Consider the following 21422-nt stretch of genomic DNA (forward strand, 5'->3'; position numbering starts at 1 on the left):
TTCTTACACAGATGTATTTTCTAGCTACAGTTAAAAAAAAAAACTGTGAAGAAAAGAAATATTTATTGTTCTGCTCATTTATTTGAACTCTTTCTCTTAGTACCACCATCATCACCATCACCATCACCCGCACCATCAGCACTACAGCCACAGTGAGGAGTACTACACGGAGAGCAGCCGTGGCTCGGACTTGTCCGACATCATGGAGGAGGACGAGGAAGACCTCTACTCCGAGATGCAATTGGAAGAGGGCCGGCGGAGGAGCATCAACTCTCACAACTCTCTCAAGGTAGCGACCGCACGACCGGCGGGGGTGGGGGGTGGGGGGTGCTCTGTCGCCCGCCACACAGATGGCGGGAATAGGTGACAAGTTTTTTGACAAGGGGCGGGGGCCGCCGCTGGCTTTGCCCGGCTGAGCGCTTCTGCTTTCATTTAGCCGAAGGAAGCCGTCCGGCCTTGGCCTCCCGCTTTCCGCTTTACCGCCAAGCTGAGTCATGAAAATGGCTGCGTACGTGTACCCACAATAATCTATACGGCATGCTGCCAGAATACTAAAACAATGTATATTTCTGGGTTATGCTCCATTTTTCATGCGCTTTGACTAGTTTGAGACGTTTTTTTTTTTTTTAGATACGTGTAAGCAAATTGATACAAGCGTACGATTTCAAGTGGTTATGGCATACCGAGTGCACGTGGGAATCTCATTTAAGTGCGCACTTAAATGTCAGTTTTCACTTTGGCTCATGTCTGTCATGTCTGAATGTTTAATTTTTTTTTTCCTATTGGCAGCGGTTATCAGTTATCATTTGTTCTGTGTGGATGTAAAGGCACAATGCTGACAAATTTTTGTGTTCGCCTGCTGTCAGAAGTCAAACGGCTCCGACTTTACAATCCAAATGTCGTCGAACTGCAGATCCATGAAACCCAGTCATTTATGTCTTTACTTTGCATTTATTTAAAATGAATTTTTTGTTTTATCATTGCCTTTTATTTTTGTATTTCTTTATGTTATTGTTGCGGATGACCCCCTTCCAAAAATACTTTGGGTACCTTGAAGGTCGAAAACCACAAAACGTGAATTTCGCCATTTTCACGGTCACTAAAGAAATTTGAAATCACATGACTAGGATGAGGTTGTTCCGAGATACAGTCATGGAAAATATGATTTGACAAAAGTTGTTTCTTCATCTGTCTTGTTCATTATACTTCCTCAAGAATCAAATGAACGTAATCATTTTTTTCCTTGACTGTAGGTGGGATTTCTGTACGCATTGCAAGTGTAAACTTTTACGAAATACATGCGGATACAGCATGTGACGCCGCATTTTGTACGCAGTTACAGCGAAGAAAATAAGTATTTGAACACCCAGCTGTATTGCAAGTTCTTCATGGTAGGTGCATGTCCACTGTGAGAGAGATCATCTAAAAAGAAATGTCCAGAAATCACGATGTATGATTTTTTTTTAATGATTTATTTGTGTGGTACGGCTGCAAATAACTATTTGAACACCTGAGAAAAACAATGTTAATATTTGGTACAGTAGCCTTTGTTTGAGATCTAATGTTTCCTGTAGTTGTTCACCAGGTTTGCACACACTCCAGGAGGGATTTTGCCCCATTCCTCCACACAGATCTTCTCTAGATCAGACAGGTTTCTAGGCTGTCGCTGAGAAACATGGAGTTTCAGCTCCTTCCAAAGATTTTCTGTTGGGTTTAGGTCTAGAGACTGGCCAGGCCACGTCACAACCTTGACATGCTTCTTACGGAGCCATTCCTTGGTTTTCCTGGTTGCGTGCTTTGGGTCATTGTCATGTTGAAAGACCCAGCCACGACCCATTTTCAATGCTTCGACTGAGGGAAAGATATTGTTCCCCAAAATCTCACAATACATGGCCGCGGTCATCCTCTCCTTAATACAGTGCAGTCGTCCTGTCCCATGTGCAAAAAAACACCCCAAAGCATGAAGCTACCACCCTGATGCTTCACAGTAGGGATGGTGTTCTTGGGATGGAACTCATCATTTGTCTTCCTTCAAACACGGTTAGTGGAATTATGACCAAAAAGTTAAATTTTGGTCTCATCTGACCGCAAAACATTTTCCCATGACTCCTTTGTATCATCCAAATGGTCATTGGCAAACCTAAGACAGGCCTTGACATGTCCTGGTTTAAGCACGGGAAACCTTCCGTGGCATCCATGATTTCAAACCATGACGTCTTGGTATATTACCAACAGTCACCTTGGAAATGGTGGTCCCAGCTCTTTTCAGGTCATTGACCAAGTCCTGTCGTGTAGTCCTGGGCTGATACCTCACCTTTCTAAAGATCATTCGGACCCCACGAGGTGATATCTTGCATGGGGCTCCACTCCCATTGAGATTGACCGTCATGTTTAGCTTGTTCCGTTTTTCCGATTGTGCGCCAACAGGGGACCTTTTTTCACCAGGCTGCTTTGCAATCTCTCCGTAGTCCTTTGGAGAGGTGTCTTTATGCAGCTAACGACCTCACACATGTGCATCTGATTCAGGATAATACATGGAGTGGAGGTTGACTTTTAAAGGCGGTCTAACAGGTCTTTGAGGGTCAGAATTCCATCTGATAGACCGGTGTTCAAATACTTATTTGCAGCTGTATCACACAAATAAAGCGTTAAAAAAATCATACATTGTGATTTCTGGATTTTTTTTTTTAGATTATCTCTCTCACAGTGGACATGCACCTACGATGAAAATTTCAGACCCCTCCGTGATTTCTAAGTGGGAGAACTTGCAATACAGCAGGGTGTTCAAATACTTTTTTTCTTCACTGTAGCTTCCCATTTGTTTTGAGGCTGATTATTCCACTTGAATTCTTCCGAGCAAACCCTTTGCTCTACCGTCCAATTTGTCCTCTGTATTTTTCCCCTTTCCACACGCAAATGTCTCTTCCCCCCACATCGACCTCTGTCTACGTCTCGTTTGTCACTCCACCGTTTGGCAGATTCCTGTTCAGAGCATGCCATTTCCTCTTCACCGAATGAGACTGCATGAGTTGCTTTATTGCCACAAATAACTAATTCTGTCTTTATTTTTGTCTTTCCCCCCATTTATTCTATTCACATGTTGCGTTGTTTCCTGCCTGTGTTAAAACCTTCAAACACGCGTCAACTCCCCTTCCAAAACACTAAACTGAACCTTTTGAAACGGACTAACTGAACTGTCAAAACGTGCGCCACGTTGCCCGCTGGAGGCGTACTACAAGCGTCAGGATCTTGCTGAGGAGAGGGACTGCTGGGACCTCCAGAGGGAGGTGGTCAAGCAGAAGTCGCTGCGCGGCAAGCGTCTCCACAGCATCCCGGAGGTGGAGGAAGAGACCGACGGCGTGGACGAGGCGGGCCGGCGCCTGCGCTTCGAGGAAGGCGGCCGGCCGGGAACGCCGCGAGCCGAGCGCCGGAACTTTGGCCGCGACAGTCACGGGCGCGTCACCTCCGGCAAGAATCTTCGCCATTTGCACCGCCAGCGCTCTTTGCCTCGCTTCGCCGACATCCGCTACTACTACGGCGCCGACGACCGCGTCCCGGGCCGACCTAACCGCCAGAACGCCAAGAGTCCCGACAGCGGTCTCGACTGCGGGAGCGAGGAAGAAGGATCTCTGGGCAGGGCTCATCGTGGTTACTGCGGCCACGGCGGCCCCGTGCGCATCATCCACTGCGAAGGGCCGGTAGAAAGGCGAGCGCTAGCCATGGGCCGCAAGAGAACTTTGACCCGCCAGCGCAGCGTCCAGGAGGACTTTGCTGACGTCGCGGCGACCTCCGCAAAGTCCGTCCACACGGGTGACTTGAAAAAGCGGGAGCACTTTGGGCCACGGATGTCCTCCCGCGAGGGGGCCCTGAGTGAGGGCGGGCTGAACGAGCTCTATTGCGCTCGACACAGGGAGGCTAGGGCCCGGTCTTGGTCCAGGCTCTACTGGGACCAGCCGCCGGTGTGTGCCTCCCGCTTTCTGCTGCACTTCACAATCAGCAAGCTGCAGACATTTTTACTTTCTGAGTCTTGTCTCTTCCCCCCCCATGTTTATTCCCCCCCCCCTCGCATCATTTGAATTTTTTCATTTTGTGAACGCATTTCATGGTCGGTCTGCTTTGATGTCTTGTTTTGTGGAAGTTGCTTTGCTTGTTCTCTGACTGACAGGTGTTTGTTTGTTGTATTATTATTATTATTATTGTTTTGTTTTTTTTTTAACAATTAATACAGCCAAACTTTAATTTCCCTAAAGGCCATTTTAACAAGTTTTGACGTGTCATGTCCCACTCGAAGGACAGCACAAGCGTGGTTACATTACGCCTCCTGTCTGCCGGCTGCATAAATCATATTTCATGACTCGTTAGTGTTGCGCCAGATGTCGTACTTGGAGCTTTACTAACAAATCTCATCTCGCTCGCACACCCACACAATCCCCCCCCCCCCAAACCACGCCTGCATTTTCTAATTAAGTTTTTCCACCTGAATCTCTTTTTCTTGTTTTGGCAAGAAAACAAAATCCTTATTTTCTCGTACGGTACTTTGTTGGTTGCCACGGTAACTTCAATGTCGAGCTTCACCCAAACTTTTTGTTTTTGTATTTTCTGTTTGTTTCTCGTCATGGAGCTGACATGCACAGAACAAAACAAGCAAACAAATGGTCTTTAGTTGAACTTGTGGCCCTACTAACTCGAATCCACAATGTTGTGTTGGGCCTTGATATGATTTACTTGTTTCTTTATTTCTTTTCAATTTTTATTTCTATCATTCAGCCTACCTAAGGACAAATGGACCGATCATTTGCTCAAGCTTGGCTTTGTACTTGTTTTGAGGGACTTGTGGGGTTTTTGAAAACAGTCTCAAATGCTCACTTTCCCACCCCCCCACCCCCCGCGGTGCGACCAGCACGGCCTTGTAACCGTCTTGTCTTCTCTTGTCCCGAAGCTCGTTGGAAACTCGCCATCTCACGGGAACGCCGAGCGCCTGGACCACGCGGGGCGGAGGCCGGTCCACGTCGGCAGCCCCCCTCAGCGACGGCCCATCCCGTCCATCGGTCAGTGAGGTCACCGCGTGAGGAGACGCCCATTTGTGTCGCCATCGATCGCGCGTGTTTCCCTCCCCCCTGCGGCTACGTCGTCGTGAGCCGGATCGTCCGAATGTGTTAAGCCTGTGTTTACGGTACCTCGCCGTGTTTACCAGTCGCCACGGCAACAGTCCAAGCATTGCTGTTTGACATGGCTCCGAAGGGAGTTCTCATTACCTTGTGCCGCCCCCCTCAGACCGTCCTTCCCCAACTCCCTCAGCATGATTGAATGGCACAGAGTGCGTGTGTGCAGAATCTCTGACCGTAATGCTGTGATTGGTGTCTTCTGTAGAGATCACCATGGACAGTAACAGTGAGGGGAGTGAGGGGAACCTCTCACCCGTCAAGGAGGATGTTTACTATGGCAGTGTAGCTCGCCGAAGGATATGGCCATCTGTGTCCTCAGACGATCCATATGGTACGTGGCGCAGCTTCTCACCAAGCGCAAGAGCTCGACTTCACACCGACAATCTTAGAGAAAGGCCAAGACCGTAGAAATCGTAGCGCTATTAACTCATTTATTCAACGAAACAGATTAGCGAAAGAGTTGCCGCTTCACTTTCCGGCTGCACTTTTGCGTCTGCTCCAATCCCAAGAAACCCAAAAGCCTCCGACATCCATACCGCCGCGCTTTGCGAGAACATCGAGCGGTACAGTTTGGTCCCGTTGGATACACGCTGACATTTTTCAAAGTATGGGTTGTTTTCACGTGATTTCACCCGTTGGGCTGCTTCCAACAGCGGACATTTTCGATCCCTGAGCTCCCGTTACTCATATATAGGCAAGGTGGACGATATTATGTTTCTAACCGCATTTATTGAAGACGCGAGCGACAGCACATCAAGCCCAGACTGACTATTAGGCCACCTGGCATACACACATCATGGGACTCAGGACTGCGTCACGAAGGCGCAATATTGCGCCCTTGATCTTTTACTCTACGTGACAGAAATCACAAAGGAAGAGCACCTACCTGTATGCTAACATGGAAAACGAAAGGCGGTGGAATAATATTTTTTATAACAAGGCAAACTCCATTTATTCCATTTTTTTTTCAAAAAGTAAAACCTTTATATTAGTTCACCACAACCAAAGCAAAATTTTGATTATTTGGTTCAAATTTGATGACAATGGCAGAAAGACAAGCGAATAAACAAATCCAGTATTTCACAAAATTCTCAAATCTTTCAAGTGACTAACAAAAAAAGATCATAGCTGTAATGTTGGCCTTCTGGAAAGAGAATTGATTACGTTTGTTAGCTTAGCTCGGCAGAGGTTGAAGCCGGCTAGCGCGATAGCAGCGTCAAGCAATCGTCCACAAAGCCAAGTCTCCGTGGCACAGAGCTGCAAAACGTCCAAAGCCTTTCGGCAGAAGCGTTAGACCAGGTCCCCGCTTACGCAGCCGGACTTGTGTACCGGATCGCGAGGCTTTGAAGAGCGCACCGACTAGCAACTCTGGAAAAAAAACTTGGGGAGAGTTGTCGAAAAAAGTCAGAAGAAGGGTCTCTGATGGTTAGCAAGTCCTCTCTTATGTACTTGAGTCCCGAGACACCCGTGAAACACAAAAACACAAACAGTAACCGAGAGTATTACATAGACTTCCGCACTAGTACACGTTAGGTACAGCGGTTAAATGGACATCAGTGAAAACAACCCGTTGCTAGGCCCAGATTAGTTTTGCACCACAAATCATTGACCGGAATTTGCGTCTTTGTGCACTTCTGAGTTCTTCTTTCGCATGTAGAATGAACTCACAGGTTTCAGTATGTAACGCTGATATCGAAGACACAAAAAGACCAAACAAGCTTCACTTTTTCAAAATTTACTGTGCCGAGCTCAGACGAACAGAACTGTTGCATCTTTCTGCCTGTTGGAAAAATGTTTTCATCCCACCCCGTTTGTTCAATTTACCCTGCCTCTAATCCTCCATTATTTTGTTGATTGTTGTAGTTTTCCACTCTTCATTTTGCATGACTCTCTTCAGTTCCAGTGGAACTACTAAAGTGCTGATCGAGTCGTCCCCTTACTCAGTAAGAGCAAATCAAAATAATCAAGGGTCAAACTGTGGCTATCGTCCATCCACTTTTTGGCCAACATATCCTCACGGGCTCACGAACGGTTTAGCGGCAGCCTAGCCCAGCTGATTTTGAAGGAGACCCGACTCTTAACCGGCCAATCACAGGTCGTTACATTCATACTTGCATTAAACAATACATGCCTCATGTGTGCTCATGCAACTGTTTAAAAAAACACTATTAACTGTAAAATGTTTGGTAAACAGAGCTAATAACATATTGTATATGTTGAACTCTCAGTTCCTCCGTAATTTGGTTCATGCAGTTCTGTTTTCCAGTGAGTATATATATATATATTTTTTTTTATTTTGCTCGAATTCATGATTACCGTAATTCCCGGCCGCCAGAGCGCACCTGGTCGCAAGCCTCACCGAGGACATTTGTACTAACCCTAAGGAAATACCATTTGGTACATACATACGCCGCAGCTGTGTAACACACATTGAAAGATGAGATATTTACAAAGAAAGACGGTACACAGAAAGAGTTTAACGCTAGCGGTGTGCTAACGCTAGTGCTAATGCTAACAGGGCTGGGTAAAATAAAACTTACCGGTAAATATCACTGAGACACCCCAGTAACACAGCGCTAACGCTAGTAACTTCCTCGGCAGATATATTCCACCGGTCTCATTCTTACCTTTTCCGCTCAAGTCCCCCCTCGCGGCCATTAGAAAAAAGAAAAAAAAAATAGCCGGATCACCGCATAAACCGCAGGGTTGAAAGCGTGTGAAAATAATTGCGGCTTGTAGGCCGGAAATTACCGTATACCACTTGAGCGGTTCCACTGCATTGGATTGAACCATTCCCAAATCACTTTTCACTCTTTTCCTTGGTTTTTGGACAGATGTCTGAAAGTTATGCCATTCAAACATTTGACATGATGATCCAGCAGAAGCATAAAGAGCGATGGCAGGCTCATCCCTTCCCCTCAGTGTCGTCCTAAATATGTCACCGAGAACTCGTCGGGTATTTAATGTTTTGTTTTGGTGTCTGGAATGGGCGTCTGCTGACCATTTGGCTTCAAGTTTTTTTTTCCTCGCACGGTAACTAACGTCAGCATGACAATACTAAAATTGAATGTCGCGATGTTCTCCTCGTTATGTCCAAACCAAGGAAGGCATTATTTTTTTTTTTTTTTTTTTTTTTTACCCGGTGAAACAGCAATGAGCGACTGTGTTTTGCTTCTTGTCTTGTCTTGTCCTCGAATTTGTTTTTCCCTTCACCCGAATGCTGCTTCACGTGTTGCTCTGCATCCCGCGATGTCAAACGAACGGCTGAGCGCAACCTGTACGTGTGCGCAAAGCGTCAAGCTTGCGATGTCAAATACATTGTAATTGTTTGGAAATCTTGTCTTGAGAGGAGCATTTGGGGTTCCGCCTACTCCCCCCGTATCAGTTCTAACCACCGGACGTCTTCTGCTCTCCCTGTGACTGTTGACGGATGATGGTAGCTGCAAAGGCCTCCTCTGTGTTTCAGACAGCTACGGCGGGCGTAGGCAGGGGCGGGGCCGCCCCTCGCCGGACTACTTTGAGCGATCGGAAGCGGACGGGCTGACCCGCGTCTTTGTGGCCCTGTTCGACTACGACCCGCTGTCCATGTCTCCCAACCCCGACGCCGTCGACGAGGAGCTTCCGTTCAAGGAGGGCCAGGTCATCAAGGTGAGGAGAGACGCGCATCCTCGGATCTCACGCTTGATCGAGACGCGCTGCAAAAATGCAAAATCTTACCGGGTTGTTATTTTGAGTGATTTTACGCTTCTTATTTTAAGACAGTTTAAATAAGTTTGGGATTAGTACTGCGCATTTCATGAGCGTTTCACTGATATCGTAATATCCGGCATACAGAGCGCACCTGATTATAAGCCTCACCCAGTACATTTGTAAAGGAAATACCATTTGGTACCTACATAAGCCGCACGTGTGCAAAAGCTGCAAGTACCCACATTGAAACAAATTCAAACATGAGATATTTACAAAGAAAGATTTTTCAAAGTTTTAATACCTTAGCTTAGCTTAACATAGCAACAACATGGTAGCACGAACAGGGCTGTTTAAAAAAAAACAAAAAAACAATCCGGTAATAAAAACAACAGCTTTGGTAGCCACACAGTAGCAACACTCTAGCACAGCAATAACAGGGCCGGTTAAAAAAAAAACATACCGGTAAAAATCACTGTGGCACAGCAGTAACACAGAGGCAACACGCTAGCGCGGTATTACGCAAGCGTGGTGCTAACAGGGCCGGTTAAAAAAAAAAACATACCGGTAAAAATCACTTGAGACACGGCAGTAACACAGCAGCAACACGCTGGCGCAGTGTTACGCAAGCGCGGCGCTAATGCTAGTGTGGTGCTAACACAAGCGCATTGCTAACAGGGTCGGTTAAAAAAAACCCATACCAGTAAAAATCACTGAGGCACGGCAGTAACACAGCAGCAACACGCTAGCGCAGTGTTACACAAGCGCGGCGCTAATGCTAGAGTGGTGCTAACACAAGCGCGGTGCTAACAGGGCCGGTTAAAAAAAAAACATACCGGTAAAAATCACTGAGACAGTAACACAGCAGCAACACACTAGCACGGCGCTAACAGGGCCGGTTAAAAAAAAAAAAAAAAGCATACCGGTAAAAGTCACTTCCTCTGCACATATGTTCCACCGGTCTCACTCTTACCTTTTCCGGTGGAGTGCCCCCTTGCGGCCGTTATAAAAAAATTGCACAAATTACCCGCATCACCGCATAAGCCTCAGGGTTGAAAGCGTGTGAAAAAAAGTTGCCGGAAATTACGGTAATTGCCAAACAATTACAGTTAGGCCCAGATAAATGTACATATATGGAAAGTTTTCTGCTAATCTGCCATCCCGCTTCCTCAATGTTACCCGTTTACAACTCGTACTTACTTACATGATATAAAAGTGGCGAATGATTTTTCTATGACGACAAGGAGGGGCCTTCCCGAATTCCCGAGTGTTCCTCGCTTCTTTTTTGAACTCTTCTCGGCTCACTTTTCTCTTTAGGTGTTTGGAAAAAAAGACACGGACGGCTTCTACAGGGCAGAAATCCGAGAGCGAGTGGGCTTGATCCCCTGCAACATGGTGTCTGAAATCCAAACGGAGGACGGTAACATGATGGGCCAGCTCCTCAAACAAGGCTTTCTGCCGCTCAACACTCCCGTGGACAAGTTGGGTGAGAGCAAACGTTCCACCCTGCCGCCGCCATTCTGGTCTCCTGCGTCCGTTTGACTGACTCAACTTGTGCTTTCCTATCAAGTAAACTGTGATCGATTCAAAGATGGACGTGCAATCAACCGCAGGTCCAGGAAGTCCAAGCGAGGTGCGTGTCCTCTCTTCTCCTGCCAGAGACTTAATTCTCAAGTACTGGGGAACCTCTGAAGTTACTGCAACTTTACAGGATTATTGTTATTATTTTTTTTGTTATTAGCCAATTACTACTGCACTACTAATAATGACGATAGCAATAAGCTTGAAATTCAAACTGTTCGTAACGATAGAATTATTGGGCGTTGTTGATTATGACCAAATTGACTGAAAACGTGCATGTCCGTCTATTTTATTTATTTAAAAAAAAAAATTTTTTTGGGGGGGGGGGAACGTCTTGTTCACAGAGCGGAACAGACGGAGCGGCCGTCAGCACCCGATGTCAACCCGCAGAATGGTGGCGCTGTATGACTACGACCCCAGGGAGAGCTCCCCAAACATCGACATGGAGGTAATTCCCACTTTCCCTTGACGCCACTCGTCACTACCCGTTTATAAATCAACATATTTGCACTTTTTTTTTTTTTACTACCGTCATTTCCGGCCTATAAGCCGTGACTTTTTTCACACGCTTTCAACCGTGCGGTTTATGCGGTGATGCGGCTAATTTGAGCATTTTTTTTCTAACGGCCGGAAGGTGGCACTCGAGCGGAAAAGGTAAGCGTGAGACCGGTGGAATATCTTTGCCGAGGAAGTGGCGTTAACCGGTCCGGTAGCGTGTTACTGCCGTGTATCAGTGATTTTTACCAATATGTTTTTTTTAACCGGCCTTGTTAGCGTGGCGCTAGCGTTAGCATTAGCGTGGCGCTAGCGTTAGCGTGGCGGCACTAGTGTTCAACTTTCTGTGTACCGTCTTTCTTTGTAAATGTCTTTTCGGCTTTCACACAGCTTCGGCCTATGTATGTACCAAATGGTATTTCCTTTACAAATGTTCTGGGTGAGGCTTATAACCAGGTGCGCTCTGTAGACCGGGAATTATGGTAAATAAAAACTTCTTTGTGAGTACGTACATCCAATGTTGTAAATGTGTTCGAGATTAGAAGTTCGCAGGTTATGAAAGCAGAAATGACGTTTTAGTCGTTCGCCATTTGTCATTTTGAGGTGAAATTTGCTTTGGGTGTGAACAATTTGTGAACTTCGCCTCAATTGCGTCAATCAGAACCTCAGCGGGATGGATTTGTGAAACGACCTACCTGTAAAATCTTGAGAAAGGCTGGGGAAAAACTTAGGCCAACTGTTTTGATTTGTTCCCCCCCCCCCCCCCCCCATTCCTTGGTTTTGACTTCATCTCACCTTTATATTGGCACCCCCGCCGACACAGTTCGAGGGCACCAGACTAGATGACGAGGTGAGTGAGCGCGAAGAGGATGTGTTTCCCTTTTGCCGTGCGTGTGTTTTCCCCTCCTTACGTGTCGGGCTCCGAAGGAGACGGCGGCGGCGGCGGCGGCGGCGGCAGCTCCGGCTGGCCCCGACTCGCTCGCCGCCCGAGCCGGCCTCCGCCCTCCTCGGTGTCCCAACGACCTCAGCCCAATTGACTCTGGTCTCTGTGAATGTGATGCTCGGCGTTAAATCAGAGAAGCCCCGGTCCTACCGAGTTCACTGTGGATGTGACGTTTTAGAAAGTCTGTGAAGAGTCAATCACCCCCGTCCCCCCAACCCCCTCGAAAAAAAGTACCTGTCCAATAGACCTGATGTGTGCTGATTTTTCTTTCTGACAGGCTGAACTGACTTTCTGTGCCGGGGATGTCATCACGGTTTTTGGGGAAATAGATGAAGATGGATTTTATTATGTAAGTACAAGTTTTTCGTTTCATTTTCAAACTTCCCTGACTGCACAATAAATTCTTGCAGTTTCACTCACAAGCACATTTGACCTGACCAAAGGAAACAAATCGAACCCATTATTCCTATTTTGTAAACGAATGAGGATATTTTGTGTAGTCGACGATAAAATATGATATGTTCCCTTTTGACCTGAGCAGCTGTGACACTTTTCCACTCTCAAAACTCAGTACAGTAGTACAAAGGACTACAAGGTACTTATTTATTTTCTTTTGAATTGAATTTTGTTTCAGGACTCTCACAACTAAAAAAATGTATATTGATTGGTTGAAGCCATTTTTATTCACTTCATGGCAACCCTCCCTAATAGCTCTCTGGCGCCCTCAACTGGGAGAAACGCGCAATATCAAACTACCATACTCTTTTTTTTTTTTTTTCTCACTAGTAGAATCTATCTATCTATCTATCTATCTATCTATCTATCTATCTATCTATCTATCTATCTATCTATCTATCTATCTATCTATCTATCTATCTATCTATCTATCTATCTATCTATCTATCTATCTATCTATCTATCTATCTATCTATCATTATTATTATTATTTGCCACTAGTTTTCAATGTACCGAAATTCCCGGCCTACAGAGCGCAAGCCTCACCGAGTACATTTGTAAAGGAAATACCATTTGGTACATACATACGCTGCAGCTGTGTAAAAGCCGCAAGTGCCCATGTTGAAACCTGCATTGGAACACGAGATATTTACAAAGAAAGACGGTAGACAGAAAAAGTTTTACGCTAGCGCGGAGCTAGCACTAGTGCTAAAACTAGCTCTGAGCTAAAGCTAACACTAAAAGAACCAGTTAAAATAAAACTTACTGGTAGATGTCACTGAGACACGCCAGTAACACATAAACCCGCATTGAAACACGAAATATTTACAAAGAAAGACGAGAGATTAACGCTGGCTCCACTGCGCTAACACTAGCGCCGTGCTAATGATAGGACCATGCTAACGCTAACACTAGTGCCGCGCTAGCAGGGCCAGATTAAAAAAAAAAAAACATACTGGTAAGAACACGCTAGCGCAGCGCTTACAGGGCCTGACCGGTAAAAGTCACTTCCTCGGCACATATATTCCACCAATCTCATTCTTACCTTTTCCACTCAAGTTCCCCTCGGGGGCGTTAGAAAAAATGCACAAATTAGCCACATCACCGCATAAACAGCACGGTTGAAAGCGTGTGAAAGAAGTTGCGGCTTGTGGGCCAGAAATGACGGGATTATTATCATTAGGACTAGCAGACACTGATGTCAAATACAGTATTTTCTCGTAGTTAAACAGGAAGTTGCACAAATAACTGCAGGTAGAGAAACACACACTTGTTTTCTCAGTGCCTCGGTTGTGAACATTGCTGTTCAGATCCAAATGGAATCGCATGTCTTTTAACATATTGACGAGTCAAAAGTCGTCAAATTCATGACTCAGGTCTGACGTCGTTGCTTGGCGCCGGGACTGCGGTGCTGCCGACGTGTACTGTAGGCTCGCGTACGATTCCTTTGCGGCTCGCGTAGTGTCACCGGCCTCCTTGTCGCCCTCAGGGGGAGCTCAACGGGCACAACGGACTCGTTCCTTCCAACTTTCTCGAAGAAGTGCCTGACGATGTGGAGGTTTTTCTCACGGACTCACCATCTCGATACCCCCAGGACACGCCCGCACGGCTGAAGACTAAAAGGGTACATGCGCCTTCGCAGTCCTAGACGTTTACTTCTTTTTTTCTCGTTTCCACTTTAGTCGGGCGCACGTGCGTCTCTCATTGGTCAAAGTGCAATAACATTTTGACTGATGCTGTAAATATATAGATGTGTACGCTCAATGAAAATAATATAAACCTTTTAAGACTAATACTTGACAGAAATATTTTTGTTTAAGACGAAAGCTAGTATATATTATTTATAAAGCATTTTGAGTGTACGTATAAACTTTGTAATTGCTCTGTCCGTTGACATACTTTTATTTTTTCAAATTTTTCTGTTTTGCTGTACTAAAAGATGACACCTAATGTTCGGCCGGCATGATTTCACAGTTCACGTGCATGCATTTTTCAATATTTTATTTTTAAAAAAATGCACTTTTGTACTTGCTCCAGAATGCCTTTTTTTTTTTTTTTTTAATCTTACTTTCTTGTAAAGTAGCCCCTGTTACCATATGAATTTTTTTTTTTTTTAAACGTGATGTTATTTTTGTCAAACAAATAATGCAATGATTTTAAAACAACAACAGTAGATGTGGTCAGATATTTTTCTGAACTCCGACTTTTTGATGGTGCCAACTTTTGAAACTCCGTCTCCATATATATTTGTTGTTTCTTTTCCTCACCTGCTTGGCAAAACAGAAGAAGAGTGTTCATTTCACACCTTAAAGGCTCTGTTTCCGTCACGTAAGTGAGCAACTGAGGATACCAAGATTTACGCTCCCCCTCGTCTAATGCAGATGACGCGGGTGCACCCTCAGTTTCTGGCCTGCAACACGAACGCTTTGCAGGCCCCCTCTTCCTTTTTAACTCTGCTTCACTTCCGGGCAGGGCCGGGGGGTGGGGGGGTCGGGGCGGGGCTCGATCTCGAGTCGGCCCAAAATCTCAAAGGTGCTGATTTCGACCGTGTGTCGCCAGGCGACGGCAACCCTAGCCAATGCATTAGACAAGACGTGTGGTATCTTCAGTTGTTTCTCCTCCGAGTGTTGTACCTGACGATGTGTGTCTCCTCCAACGAGTCTCCTGCTGTAACCAGCGCTAAGCTAAAAGGCCATTTTTGCACTGTCCGTGTTCCTCGGAGTTAAAACGGCGCTTGGCGATTCCAACACCTTCACCGTACGAACGGCAGAATCAGGAATCGGCGTTAGCAAGGACAGCAAAACCTACAACGTTCTATGCAAATACATTCAGAAAAATCTAAACATCAATTGACCATTAAGTACTCATTTTGCAGAGAGACATTAAAAGTTATGGATAATAAATTGTGCTCAGGTAAAGATAGTATGTGATACTTGTACCATAGCTGCAAGACCTACCCATTGAAATTCTGAAGGCACAAAGTCACACTTGTATGCAGTAAAGTTTTGCGACACCTCCTTGTCACAGTCCAAGTACAAACTTGGCTTTGTTTGACTTTCCACCCCAGTCGTAAAACTTTCAATTGTCGTCCATTCATCCGGAAAGCCTGACGTTGAAAGCCTGTAGACTGCTCGAAAAAAAAAAAAAAAAAGTTTGGGATGTTCAACTTTTGGGTGAAATTTCCAGATGAACCAGGAAGTCATTTGAACTTTTATGGGTGAACTCAAAGTGACCGTTTGATGCAAACGTCCAACTGCATAATGTCTCGGTACTTCTTGCACAAACTTCTCTTTTGAAACCAGGAAATGAAGGTCAAAAGTTGCAACAGGTCTCGGTTCCACAAATCAACCAATAAACTCTTTGGTTCAAAGAAAAATTTGGATTTTGGGATTGGACAGAACAATTTGCAAAGCCTCAAACGGGATGTCGTCAGAGGAAAGTGGCCGCAGTGATTCGTGCCACGGGGTCGGCAACAGGTTGCAACCCAGATAGAGACTGGAAGTGTCACAGGAAGGCACTTGGACTGGATTTTGCCATTCGGCTCCTTTTGGAGAACAGCAAGTTGTGCAACTGGTTTTTCCCCGGCCTACAGAGCGCACCTGGTTACAAGCCTGTCTTTGGTACTTTTTGCACGTGTGCATTTTAAGGTTTACAAGTTACATTTTGTTCACATTTATGCATTTTAGGTTGCTTTGATTTGAGTTTCATTTGTCCAGAAAAGCCTCATTCTTTTCCCTTCGGCTTGTCCCGTTACGGGTCACCATAGCATTTCATCTTTTTCCATCTTAGCCTATCTCCTGCATCTTCCTCTCCAACCCGAATTGCCCACATGTCTTCCCTCACCACATCCATCAACCTTCTCTTTGGTCTTCCTCTCGCTCTTTTGCCTGGCAGCTCCATCCTCAGCACCCTTCTCCCAATGTCCAAACCATCAAAGTCTGCACTCTCGAACCTTGTCTCCAAAACATCCAACTTTGGCTGTCCTTCTTTTGAGCTCGTCCCTAATCCTATCCAACCATCTGACTTCTCCAGAGAACCTCAGCATCTTCATTTCTGCCACCTCCAGCCTCGCTTCCTGTTCTGCTCACCTCTTCCCGAGAATCACAACACTCTTCCTTTCTCACCGTCCGCCACATGTTTCTCCACTCTACCTTTGTCTTCTTGTTCTTCCTCCCCACCAACAGAGTCATCTTACACACCACCATCCTCTGGTGTCGAGCTACACTCTCCCCCTACCAGTACCTTACAGTCAGCAACCTCCTTCAGATTACATCATCTGAACCAAATTTGATCATTTGTCTGCATGCTTCTACCTCTGCTCATGTTGGTCAGCCCTTGCTTCTCCCCTTCTGGAAAAAAAAGTGTTGACTTCTGCCATCCCTTTTTTGCAAAGTCCGCCACCCTCTCTCACCTCCAAGTTCCTTTCCTGGATGCCGTACTTACCCATCAATTCTTCATCGCCCCTGTTTCCTTCACCAACATGTCCATGACAATCTGCACCAATCACAACTCTCTCTCTGTCTGGAATGCTCAGAACCACTTGATCGAGTTCCATCCAGAATTTCTCTTTTAACTCTAGCTCACATCCTACCTACATAACACCCTCAATTTCAAGTTTCACACCCATCACTCGATCTGAGACATTCTTAGCTAGCTCTTCCTTTAAAATAGCTCCTAATCCATTTCTATTCCCATCTCATCCATGGTAAAATAATTTAAACCCCACCCAAAATCTTCTAGCCACCTGCTCTCTTGGATGCACATACTCAAATCTGGTCCACGACCGTTAGGCAGGGGTGTCGAACTTAATTTTTGCCGTGGGCCATAGTGTAGTTGCGTTTTTTCCCTCAGAGGGCCGTTATGATTGTGAAACAGTCAAAATTTTTAATCGCCTCATTATATTTACACATGCAATTTATGAAGTAGTTTTGGAATCAGAAATCAAGGTAAATGGGTTTTTCGATTATTGTTCATGTTTGGTAACACAAAAACCCTTGCAATATCTCAAAGTTGTCACTTATGACATGGCAAATGGAAATTTTAACAAAAATCCTGAAAGTCGACACACATGATTTGCCTTCGGAGGCCACATAAAACCATATGGCGGGGCAAATCCGGTCCCCAGGCCTTGAGTTTGGCAACGTTATGGGATTTTTGAGATGAACGCTCATATTTGTTTGGGAAAGTTTTAAACCAGATGCCCTTCCTGACGCAATCCTCGGCATTTATCCGGGCCCGGGACCGGCCTACAGTTTGCACCGTCTTGTTTCCTCCCCATAAGGGTTCCATTCCGGGAAAATGTCATTGAGATTAGAAACCTCATTTCCGAGTCTCCTGGTCATCTTGAAATTTCACCCGAAAGCGGAATTGTCTTTTTTCGTATTGTTATTATCCGAAACGTCTTGGGAAAATGAGGTGGAGGTGGCTCAGTACTTCAGTCCTTAAACCTCCCACGTAGACCAGGGTGTATCTCAGTACTGTACTCCCCATGTATGTCTTCCTGAAGTGCAACTCGAAGAAGCCTTTTAGCTTACGCTTACAGAAACGGAGTCGTGACTCGTGACCAATCATTTCTCTGTAACCCAGTTGTATCTCTAGTCTCTCTAGATCCATGTATTTAAGAAGTGCTGTGCCATGTCCCTCTTGTCTCCAAACGCAAACACCTTTGTGTAAGGAGCTGCCGTCAATTCGGAAATGTCTAGTTAAATTGTGGAAGTCACTCGGCGCTTCCGTCGTGTTGTTCCTCCCCCCCTGCGTGCAGCTTCGTACAGAAACACGGCAAGCAGTGTTTGTACTCTGCAGGGCCTCAGAGTGCTTCTAGTCTCCTTCTAGAGCTAGACTTGAGCTCACTGATTCGTGTGACTGGCGGCTGGCTGTTTAACACCCTCAACTGTCCCCTACGGGTCTCCCATTAGGTTCCGTGGGACAAATGGGATCCGCCCAGAAGAGCAGGCTCTCCCACAGTGCATCCACACATCCTGCAGTCCCATCAGGGCCCCACTGGACACGCACGGCTCCAAAATGACAAAAGGACCGCAGTCCCGAGGGAAGAAACTGTTGCTTGGCGCTCTTAACAGACAACTTGACCCGTTTGTGACTCTCAGTGGACAGGTGGCATTTCTTCCCTGACAGAATCTTGTTTCACACTAGCAAAGCCTTGACAAGTTCCTCGTGGAAACTGAGAGTATGTTGTGCTTTAACACGGTTTGCTCAGTTTGCTGTGGATTAGGCCCGGTACACACACAAAGACACTTGGCCTGTTTTTGTCCCGAGTTTGCCTCTTCCCGAACAAGCAAGTCAAACCAATCTTAGAAGTGGATCTTATCAGGCTGACTTTTGGTCTCATGTGTGTTAATTGGTAGTGGATTTGTCACAGTTTTAGGTTCAGAAAGAAGTCGGGGCTGAAATCTTACAAAATGAAGGTTTTCAATACTCTGCATTGCATGTGGGGGGCCACTGACCTCTCCTGAGTCATGACGCTGAGAAGTGTGACAATGGACAGGGAGTAGCTAACAGGCATCCTGACAAAACAAAATGAAATTTTCTTGTTCCATTCATTGTAATTGCAAAAACACATTTTTTAGGTTTGGAACAGATTATTTCTTTTTCCATTCATTGTAATAGGAAACATTGATTACGTTTTTGAACAAATCACTACTCAAAAAACAATTTCTTTTAGGTTTGGAAGGGATTATTTCTTTTTCCATTCGTTTTAATGTGGAAACATTGATTTATTTTTCAAACAAATCACTTCTCGAAAAACTAATTTTTTTAGGCTTGGAACAGATCATTTCTTTTTCTATTCATTGTAATGGGAAACATTGATTCCGTTTTCGAACAAATCACTACTCAAAAAACAATTTCTTTTAGGTTTGGAACAGATTATTTCTTTTTCCATTCATTTTAATGTGGAAACATTGATTTATGTTTCGAACAAATCACTTCTCGAAAAACTAATTTTTTTAGGCTTGGAACAGATCATTTCTTTTTCTATTCATTGTAATGGGAAACATTGATTCTGTTTTCGAACAAATCACTACTCAAAAAACAATTTCTTTTAGGTTTGGAACAGATTATTTCTTTTTCCATTCATTTTAATGTGGAAACATTGATTCAGTTTTCGAACAAATTCTCGAAAAACAAATTTCTTTAGGCTTGGAACGGATTATTTCTTTTTCTATTCATTGTAATGGGAAACATTTATTCCGTTTTTGAACAAATTACTTCTCGAAAAAACTCATTTTTTAGGCTTGAAATGGATTATTTCTTGTGCTATTCGTTTTAATGGGAAACATTGATTCGGTTTTCGAACAAATTCTCGAAAAACACATTTTTTAGGCTTGGAACGGATTATTTCTTTTTCCATTCATTGCTCGGTTGCCTTGACTCACATATGAACTTAATTGACATGCCATTCCTTTTTAAAAACTGGGCGGTCCCCCAGCCTAACTGAAGTGCCCTGCCCAGTCCCAAAGGGGAGGGGCAAGGGTACTGGACCACTACCACTCCCCAACACCGCCACCCCCAGAGAGCAGGACCTAGCTCCTATCTGGAAAGGTCAGAACCCGCCAAAAGCGAGTCCACGTTGGGCAACTGCCGCAAACTCGACCCGATAGACCAGTTTTGGGAAGAATTCGAGTGGAGACTGAGAGCCAGATCCAGAAACACGTCATATTGATCAGCAATGGGATTCGACTTCCGGTAGGTTCTTTTGTGAGTTAAGGCAAGCGAGCTCGTACCTGGGGTAAAAAAAAGCGTATTTTCGTTGCGTTAGAAGATTTCTTCTTCGTTTATTTTACTTCAGGTGGGATTTCGAGATCAGCGGTGGGGCAGAAACTTGCGTCGTTGAAATTGTTGCCGCACAGCACACAATGCACAATGCAAGTAAAACTGTGAGCTGCGAGATTTTTTTGAATGTTCATGTGTGGGGGGTTTTGTCGCCCGATCAATAATCTTATCAACGTGAAAAGTCCTTCTGTGTGTACCAGGTCTTAATCAGCAGTTATCAAGCGGACCACAAGGGACGGTCCAAGCAACAGAGGGTCTCGGTAGCCGCTTCCGCCCGACATCTCCGCACACAGAACTTGCCTTAATTGATCGGTTAGTTTTGCTTTGTCAAGCGACGTCGGCACTTTTCATCCGTTGTCCGAGATCCTGTCACTGTCCCATTTCCTGAAAAATCACATCTTGCATGTAACCCTCCGAGAGTCTTTCGGATGATGACTTCAAAATGCTATTTTTTTATTTTATTTTTTTTGTCCCCCCCCCCCCAACCCCAGCAGTAAAAATGACCACTCGCAGTATGTTATGACCCTTTGCCGACGGCAAGACTGAAGATTCGGTTGCCGGTGGGAGTCTGCCTGACACAAAAACAAACAAACAAACAAACAAAAAAAAGGCTACTACCTCTTTCCAGTCCTTCCGCCCGGGGACCCGAAGCCCACATCACCGCAAAACGTTCGATGTGAACACTGGCGACGGTGCCGGATCCGTGTACTGTACTGTAAATTTCGAGAAGGTTTCACGCTCCCTCCGCGGTCTGTGGCGAATGTATCGGTTTGAAAGCCAAGCTGTTCATTTTTTTTTTTTTTTTTTTTTGGTGCCCCCGACGGTGCGACGGCCATGTTAAGCGTTCGACCCTCATTCCGTCAAATGTGACGCCGTACGCTGACAAGTACTGCAACTGCCAATAGATCAAATGTATGCAAACCCCGTCTGGAGTGTACACACGACCTCATCGACCCGATGACTTCCTTTAGGCCGCGTTGCTTCCGTTCATTTGGGTTGTGACTGTTGCTCTTTTGTAAATTGTTTATAAATGTTTATACTTGATTTTCAAACTGCCTTTTTTGTATGTTCACTTTATAATTAAGCAGTGTTTCCCATGGTGTCTTGAAGACCTTTTAGTTTGCAATGTGAGCTAGCTTTATGATAACAATAATAATCAGCCTATATTGATGGATCCAAACTACTGTGTGGGTGCATGTGCAATCTTTTTTAAATAAATTTGATATTTTGGAACGTTTGCATGTATGATTCACCCCAAAAATGCTTTTGATGTGCTTCGAACCATAAAACAAACACAATCTCAGACA

The 21422-nt window shown here is 45.1% G+C and overlaps 1 protein-coding gene across 1 annotated transcript in view; it reads left to right on the forward strand.

Annotated features, from left to right (window-relative positions):
- Nucleotides 1-20578, forward strand: part of LOC133499090 (RIMS-binding protein 2-like) — a 36775-nt gene extending 16197 nt beyond the window's left edge. The window contains exons 12-21 of the mRNA XM_061816632.1: nucleotides 101-289; nucleotides 4940-5048; nucleotides 5371-5496; nucleotides 8632-8813; nucleotides 10170-10338; nucleotides 10423-10485; nucleotides 10778-10881; nucleotides 12149-12220; nucleotides 13817-13951; nucleotides 18243-20578. Of these exons, the coding sequence (XP_061672616.1) occupies nucleotides 101-289; nucleotides 4940-5048; nucleotides 5371-5496; nucleotides 8632-8813; nucleotides 10170-10338; nucleotides 10423-10485; nucleotides 10778-10881; nucleotides 12149-12220; nucleotides 13817-13951; nucleotides 18243-18401 (1308 nt within the window). The 3' untranslated portion in view covers nucleotides 18402-20578. The remainder of the gene's footprint in view (nucleotides 1-100; nucleotides 290-4939; nucleotides 5049-5370; nucleotides 5497-8631; nucleotides 8814-10169; nucleotides 10339-10422; nucleotides 10486-10777; nucleotides 10882-12148; nucleotides 12221-13816; nucleotides 13952-18242) is intronic.
- Nucleotides 20579-21422: the final 844 nt, after the last annotated feature.

This window comes from Syngnathoides biaculeatus, chromosome 4 (assembly GCF_019802595.1).
Source record: "Syngnathoides biaculeatus isolate LvHL_M chromosome 4, ASM1980259v1, whole genome shotgun sequence".
Lineage (NCBI taxonomy): Eukaryota > Metazoa > Chordata > Actinopteri > Syngnathiformes > Syngnathidae > Syngnathoides > Syngnathoides biaculeatus.